General features: G+C 70.4%; 1 protein-coding gene across 1 annotated transcript; it reads left to right on the top strand.

Moving 5' to 3' along the window:
• Positions 1 to 2,275: 2,275 nt before the first annotated feature.
• On the top strand, positions 2,276 to 7,144 carry EFNA4 (ephrin A4). Its single transcript, XM_064474744.1, has 6 exons — positions 2,276 to 2,466; positions 5,338 to 5,630; positions 6,054 to 6,122; positions 6,283 to 6,342; positions 6,426 to 6,692; positions 6,795 to 7,144. The coding sequence occupies exons 1-5, from the start codon at positions 2,354 to 2,356 to the stop codon at positions 6,512 to 6,514; spliced, it is 624 nt and encodes a 207-aa protein (XP_064330814.1). The 5' UTR covers positions 2,276 to 2,353; the 3' UTR covers positions 6,515 to 6,692; positions 6,795 to 7,144.
• The last annotated feature ends 887 nt before the right edge of the window (positions 7,145 to 8,031 follow it).

Here is an 8,031-nt window from a genome sequence, read left to right as displayed (position 1 = left end):
CTCCGCGCTGCCTCCGCCGCACCGGGGGGCCCGGGGCGGGGGGAGCGGCACCGGGACTACAGCTCCCGGCAGCACCCGCGGCGCGCGCCGGAAGCGCCGCCGCCCGCGCAGGAAGTCGCTCAGTGCCGCGAGCGCCCCCTGGCGGGGATTGGGCGGGGGGGCGGGGCGGGGGCTCCCCTGGGGCACGTGGGCACGGGCACGTGCAGGAGCCGCCCGTGTGCAGGGACGCGTGTGCAAGGGCTGACCCGTGTGCAGCGACACGCGTGTGCAAGGGCTGCCCGAGTGCAGCGACACGCGTGTGCAAGGGCTGCCCGGCGTGCAGGGGTATGCGCCTGTGCAAGGGCTGACCCGTGTGCAGCGACACGCGTGTGCAAGGGCTACCCATGTGCAGGGGTATGCGCCTGTGCAAGGGCTGACCCGTGTGCAGCGACACGCGTGTGCAAGGGCTACCCGAGTGCAGGGGTATGCGCCTGTGCAAGGGCTGACCCGTGTGTAGCGACACCCGTGTGCAAGGGCTGCCTGGCGTGCAGGGATATGCGCCTGTGCAAGGGCTGACCCGTGTGCAGCGACACGCGTGTGCAAGGGCTGCCCGAGTGCAGGGGTATGCGCCTGTGCAAGGGCTGATCCGTGTGCAGCGACACGCGTGTGCAAGGGCTACCCGTGTGCAGGGATATGCGCCTGTGCAAGGGCTGACCCGTGTGCAGCGACACGCGTGTGCAAGGGCTGCCCGAGTGCAGGGGTATGCGCCTGTGCAAGGGCTGACCCGTGTGCAGCGACACGCGTGTGCAAGGGCTACCCGTGTGCAGGGGTATGCGCCTGTGCAAGGGCTGACCCGTGTGCAGCGACACGCGTGTGCAAGGGCTGCCCGGCGTGCAGGGATATGCGCCTGTGCAAGGGCTGCCCCGTTGCAGCAGCTGTGCAGCGACACACGTGTGCAAGGGCTGCCCCGTGCACAGGGACATGTGTGTGCAAGGGCTGCCTGTGCATAGGGACACGTGTGTAGTAGCTCTGCAGAGGGACATGCATATGGAAGGGCTGCCCAATGCACAGGGACACACGTGTGTAAGGACTGCACGTGCACAGGGACATGTGTGTGTTCAAGGGCTGCCCCATGTCCATGGACACACATGTGCAGCAGCTGTGCACATGGGCATGTATGTGTCTGAGGGCTGCCCTGTGCACAGGGACATGCGTGTGCAACAGCAGCTGTGCACAGGGACATGCGTGTGTTCAAGGGCTGCCCTGTGCACACAGGCACATACGTGCAAGAGTCACCACACCGACACACGTCTGTGCACGAGCTGCCTGTGTGTGGACACACGCGTGTGCAGGAGCCACCCTGTATGCGGGCACACGTGCGTGTGCAAGAGCTGCCCCATGTGCACACGCACACGCGTGGGCAGGAGCCACCCCGTGCGCCCGGACCGACACCGCCCCCCTGCCGGGGCTCCCGCTGCCGGTACCGGCGTCCGCTGGGTGCTGGTGCCCGGCCGGGGCGGGGGTGCCACCGGTGCTGCCGGTCCCGGGTGCTCGGGCCGCGCTGGGCAGCGCCGGTCCTGGTCGATGCCCGAGGTACCGGGGCGGTGCCGGGGGTGCCGGTTGAGGCGAAGGGACCGGGTAGGTTCCGAGGATGGTGGTGCTGGTCGGTGCGGGGGTGACGGTCCCGGTGCTGGTGGGTGCCAGGTGGGTAGAGGGGGAGTCCCAGACCGGTCCCGGTCCCGGTGCGGTGGGTGCCAGGCGGGCAGGGGTGGGTCCCGGGCTGGCCCCGGGCTGGCCCCGGGGCCGGTTGGGTGCCAGATGGACAGAGGGGGGTCCCGGACCGGTCCCGGTGCCGGTGCTGGTGCTGGTGGGTGCCAGATGGACAGAGGGGAGTCCCAGACCGGTCCCGGTCCCGGTGCCGGTTGGGTGCCAGGTGGGCAGAGGGGAGTCCCGGGCCGGTCCCGGTCCCGGTGCGGTGGGTGCCAGGCGGGCAGGGGTGGGTCCCGGGCTGGCCCCGGTGCCGGTTGGGTGCCAGATGGACAGAGGGGGGTCCCGGACCGGTCCCGGTGCCGGTGGATGTCGGAGGCGCCAGTCTGTGCAGGGGTGCCGGTCCCGGTGCCGGGGATGCCAGCTGGCCCCGGGGTGCCGGCCCGGTGGCGGGGGGGTGCTGGTAGGTGGCGGGGTGCCGGTGCCGCCCCCCAAGGGTTAATGGCGCTCGGGGAAGTTGCCGGGCGGCGGCGCGGCGCGGATTGGCCCGAAGTTGGCGGGGCGGGTCGGGCCGTGCCGAGCCCCGCCGTGCCGGGCCGCCCCCGCCCCCGCCCCGGCCCCGGCCCCGGCCCCGCCGCCCCCCGCCGCCGCCGCCGCCGGCGGAGCCATGCGCCCCGCGCCGCTGCTCGGGCTCCTGCTCTGGGCGCCGCTGCTCTGGGCGCCGCCGCCGCCGGTGCGCGGCCTCCGCCACGGCGTCCACTGGAACGGCAGCAACCCCAGGTAGCGCCGCCGCCCCCGCCCGCCCCGCCGCCTTTGTGCGCCCCGGGCCCCGCCGAGCCCCGGGCCCGCGCCGCCGCCGGGAGGGTCGGGGCGGCGGGCGGTGGGCTCCCGGGAGGGGCGGAGCTGCCGGGCACCGAGCCACCGGGCAGCCCCGGGGTTACTGGGCGCCCCCGGGCGATACCGAGACGGTGAGTACCTCCCGGTGGTACCAAGCGCCGGGTGTTACCGAGCCGCTGGGCATCCCCAGGTGATACTGAGCAGGTGAGTGTTCCCCGGTGGTACAGAGCCCCCGGGCATCCCCGGTGGCACCGCGCCCTGGGCAGTGGTGAGCAGGTGAGTGTCCACCGGTGGTACCGAGCCACCGGGTGTCCCTGGGCGCTACTGAGCCGGTGAGTACCCCCCGGTGGTGCTGAGCCCCCGGCATCCCCGAGCCACCGGGCATCCCCAGTGGTACTGAGGGTGCCCCAGGGTGGTAATGAGGTGCTGAGTACCCCCCGGTGGTGCTGAGCCCCCGGCATCCCCGAGCCACCGGGCATCCCCAGTGGTACCAAGGGTGCCCCAGGGTGGTAATGAGGTGCTGAGTACCCCCCGGTGGTGCTGAGCCCCCGGCATCCCCGAGCCACCGGGCATCCCCAGTGGTACCAAGGGTGCCCCAGGGTGGTAATGAGGTGCTGAGTACCCCCCGGTGGTGCTGAGCCCCCGGCATCCCCGAGCCACCGGGCATCCCCAGTGGTACCAAGGGTGCCCCAGGGTGGTAATGAGGTGCTGAGTACCCCCCGGTGGTGCTGAGCCCCCGGCATCCCCGAGCCACCGGGCATCCCCAGTGGTACTGAGGGTGCCCCAGGGTGGTAATGAGGTGCTGAGTACCCCCCGGTGGTGCTGAGCCCCCGGCATCCCCGAGCCACCGGGCATCCCCAGTGGTACCAAGGGTGCCCCAGGGTGGTATCGAGCTGCTGAGTGCCCTCAGTGGTACCAAGTCACTGGCACCCGTCGCAGCACCAAGCCCTGGGTGGTACCAAGCTGCAGGTGATACAGAGCCACTGGGCATCCCCAGGTGGTGCTAGGCCCCAGGCACTGCTGCTGGCACCAAGCCGTGGGTGGTACCGAGCAGGTGAGTACCCCCAGGCGATGCTGAGCCCTGGGTGGTACCACGCTGGTGGGTGCTCCTGGTGGTGCCGAGTCTCCGGTGGTACCAACCCACACTGACTCCGGCACTCTTGGTGGTTCCAAGCTTTGAGCATCCTTGGGTGGTACTGAGCCTGGGCACGCTTGCTGGGCATGGGGCTGGTGGGCACCGAGCTTGGGGTCACCATGGGTGACATCGAGCTGGTGGGTGGCACTGCCAGGGCTGCGGGTCCCCATGGTGGATGTCGCTGTTGGTGGGAGCCATCGGTCATGGCCCAGCCCCTGCCTGGCCAGGAGTGCTGCCCGCAGGCTCTGCGATCATCTGTGGGCTGGGGTCTGACCCCGTCCTTCCTCCCAGTCTCCTCCATTTTGGGCAGTTACCAGCTGCTCAGGCTCTGGGGGAGCAGGGAGGCAGAATCGGGGTGTTGTGCCAGGAGCTGCACTCCCCCACAGGGGTCTTCTGCCCTTGGCCTGCAAAGCTGTGCTGGGGCAGGTGGGCACACTCAAGCAGGGCTGGGTGCACTGATGCTGCCTTCCTCCCCCTGAGAGTGGGGACCTGCTGATGGGAGGCATGGGAACCCACCACCCCACGGGTGCCCTAGGAAGGGGAGGGTAGGCGTATGCCCCTCCACAGGGTCAGGGCAGAGCCCCAGCCCCTGGCAGCCCTCGGCCCTGCCTGGGCTCGTCCCAGCCAGCGTCGCCCAGCAGGATGCTCTGAGTCAGCGGGGAGCCTGCACCCGGTCCTGTCCTCGAAGAGCCCCCAGCCTGGGGGGAGGCAGCCGGGGCCTGAGCCTCCCTGGCTCAACTGCACTGCCGGCCCAGTGATTAATGCACCGGCCTCTGCTGCAGCTGCCAGGAATCCGTGCCTGGTGTAAACACTGGCTGTGCCTGCACCAGGGCAGGAGGAGGGGGCTAGAGCCAGCCGCGGGGTCTCCCTGGGGTGACGGGATGGGGTGACCCCGCTGGCCAGGTGGCAGCTCGGCAGCACCATCCCTGCCGCAGTGCTGCCAGCAAGGCCGGGGCCCTGCTGGGCTGGTGCGTGCCCTGGACACGGCAGGACCGAGCCAGCTGGGAGACGCGGGCGCAGGGTGGAGGCTGTCGCCCTGCTGGGGCTGGGAAGGGGGAGAGGGGCTCCTGCTCCACCACCTGGCTGAGCGGGCAGGACCAAGAGTGTGCACATCTGTGTATGTGTGCACACGTGTGTGTGCGTGCACACGTGTGTGTGCCTGCAGAGGTTTCTGCTCCACCCCGGCCTGGCCACACGCGCTGTTTGCAGCCATGAGCTCATGCTGTCCCAGCAGCCGTGTTGGTGCCTGCCTGCCCGTGCAGGCACCCGGGCTGGGCCCCCTCCCCTGCCTGCCCAGCCAGCAGAGCCCCCCGTGCCCCCTGCCCCAGCCAGCCACCCCCCTGCGAGCACTGTGCCGGTGCAGGAGGTGTCACGCAGGGCAGCCCCCCGCCAGCATGTCAGCACTGATTAGCACCGGGGGCGGTGACGCGGGTGGCCGAGGCAAGGGGCTTTGTGCCCTGGCCGGCGTGGCTGGGGTCCCTCCAGCCACAGCATCCGAGCCCATTCAGCTCCAGCGGCCTGCGGCTAATCGGAGCTGATGCCTGGTTGTGTGGAGCGGCGGGTGCCCGGTAGCTGTTTCAGCAAAAGCCCAGCCACCCGCTCTGCCGGGGCAGCAGGGTGTCCCTTCTGGGGACAGCGGGACCCCTGGCACCCGCTCCCTGACTTGCCCTGCCCGGCAGGTTCCTGCGGGACGACTACACCATCCAGGTGGCCATCAATGACTACCTGGACATCTACTGCCCGCACTACGAGGGGGCCGTGCCCGCCGGCCGGGCAGAGACCTTCACGCTCTTCATGGTGGACCGGGAGGGCTACCGCGGCTGCTACGAGACCCCCGGTGCCTTCAAGCGCTGGGAGTGCAACCGGCCCCAGGCACCCTTCGGGCCCGTCCGCTTCTCGGAGAAGATCCAGCGCTTCACTCCCTTCTCGCTCGGCTTCGAGTTCCAGCCAGGGGAGACCTATTACTACATCTGTGAGTCACCCCGGGGCCTGGGGCACAGCGGGGCGGCTGCACCGGGGGCTGGGGGCAGCTGGGCTCGGGTCCCACCAGGGTTCGGCTGCACCCAGGGGTCTGGGCGGAACCAGGTTTGGGGCACGCAGGAGGTCGGGGTGCACGGAGGACCTGGGTGCGTGGGGGGGGGGGATGGGATGCGCCAGGCGTTTGGACACATCCAGGGTTGGGGTGCACAGGGTTCTGGACGCATCCAGGATTGGGGTGACCGGGGAGGGTCTGGATGCCCCGGGGCGGGAGAGGGGTGCCGGTCCCTCAGTCCGCCGGGAGGGGGCGCCCCCGGCCCGGCTCTCGCCCGGCCGTCGGGGGGGGTCCCGTCCCGTCCCGGGCTGGGGAGGCCGTGCCGGCGCGGGGGGGACCCGCTGATGTGTCCCGTCTGCCCAGCCGTCCCTAGCCCTGAGAGCGCCGGGCGCTGCTTGAAGCTGCGTGTCTCCGTCTGCTGCAGAAGCACCAGTGAGTCTGGCCTGGGGCGGCTGCACCCCAAAAATCTGGGGCTTTCCTGCCCCTGGGGCAGCCTGGTCCCCACTGGGGGTACTGGTTTGCACTGGGGCCTTGGGGGGACACCGTGTCCCCCAGGGAAGCCGGTCACTGACACCACTGGGGTTTGTTTCAGCGCCGGAGCCCGTGACGGAGGTTCCCAATTCGCAGCCTCGTGGGCGCGGGGGGCCAGAAGGTGAGTATGGGGCGGTCAGTGGGGTAGAGACAGGCAGGGGGACAGGGGCCGGCTCGCCCTGACCTCTACTCCTGCCCTGGCAGATGTGGTGCCTGCCCAGGGCATCGCAGCCCCGCTGCAGCCCCGCTCCCAGTGCCTGGCGCTTATGCTCGTCACCCTGCTCTGGATCTGACACTCGGCGCTGCCCACGGCGGGGAAATGGGCTCCTCTGCCCTACTGCCCGCTTCCAGACTCTTCCTCCGCCACCATCCCCCTGTCCCCCACCCAAGCCCATGGGGCAGCCCCGGGCCACAACTCACCCGCCGGACCCCTACGGAGCCAAACCGGGGCCAGGAGCTCCAGGCTGGAAGGTGAGGAGGGCATGGGGGGGGCTCCCAGGTAGCGGGTGCTCCTGGGGGCTGGTCCCCCTTGCCACGCTGCAGCATCTCCTGATGGGGCTCTCCCCTTCCCAGGGACCTCACTTCACCATAGCAGCCCCACCAGCCACCCTGCCCTGGTGCTGGGCTCCCACAGCTCGGCGGATGCCTGCTCTGCCCCAGGGCCGTCGCCTCGTCGTGTGCCTTCCCCTGTGGACCCTCTGCCATGGGGGACTGGGAACCCCTAGGCCCTGGAGTGGGGTGGCAGCTCCTCCGGGCGCCGGATGGAGGCAGGCGCCCGGCCCCTCCACTGCCTTGTCCTCCGGCGAGGACACACCGATCTGTCTTCTGGGAAGACGCCCTCCTCCATGCCGTCACCGGCCCCTACGGTTTGGTTTTAACCCCTGGTAGTGACTGAGCCGAGCAATACAGTGTTTGCAAGATCACTGCGCCCTCGGGCTGTGCAGCCGCACCCCTGGCCTCGCGCTGCCCATGGTCCCCTCCTGCCTGTGCCCACCTGCCCGTGATCCCCTCCTGCCCGTGCCCACCTGCCCACGGTGCCTGTCCCCGCAAGGATCCTGGGGCGTGGGCTGGGGGGGCTGCTCCCCGGGGGTGTCCGCGCCTCTCCCTGCGACCTTTCAGGCCAGGGGTTTAATTGTGGTGATTTGATATTGAGACATCAGCTCATGTCACAGGGAGAGCTTTAATTACAGATGAGCTGCCTGCAATTAGTGCCTGGCAGTGGGACCGAGCTGGCCGCCGGCGCCTGGTAAGGGACAGGGATGAGGGGTGGCAGGGCCCGGGGGGGAGTCGCTCACCCGGGGGCCCTGGCTGGGTGCCCTGGTCATGCTCACTGTCCTTGGCTGGCCTCAGACAGCCCGTGGGGCGGTGGTCCTCCTGCATATCCCATTAGGAGGCACCGCAAAGCAGGGGGCTGTGGGCACCACAGTTGGGGTGTCACCCTTTGCCTATGGGGCAGCAGCTCGCTGCAGGAGCCAATCTGGCAGCGTGGCCAGGTCCCTGCCGCCGGGGTCACAGCTCTGGTGCAGGCGGTGGTCGTGGGATGGAGCCGGCAGCGGTGCGCCCCAAGCTTGCCTGCTGGTGGGAGGGTTGCTTGAGGCTTCTGCAGTGGCTGGTGGCTCCTGTCCCCCCCGCCCCATGGGTGCAGCCCCCCGCTGCCCTACTTGGGGGCCCCAGCCAGGGCCGAGACCCCCATGGGGCCACTGGCAGCCAGGCCCCCGCAGCCCCCTCCCCGCGCAGGCGTTGCCGGCCGCCTGCCGCAGTGGTGCTGGGCACGTCAGACAGGTTTTATGGCTTCTCAGGAGGAACTGCT

Source organism: Phalacrocorax carbo, chromosome 28 (genome assembly GCF_963921805.1).
Source record: "Phalacrocorax carbo chromosome 28, bPhaCar2.1, whole genome shotgun sequence".
Classification (NCBI taxonomy): Eukaryota; Metazoa; Chordata; class Aves; order Suliformes; family Phalacrocoracidae; genus Phalacrocorax; species Phalacrocorax carbo.
This window is presented reverse-complemented; position numbering and strand designations above follow the sequence as displayed.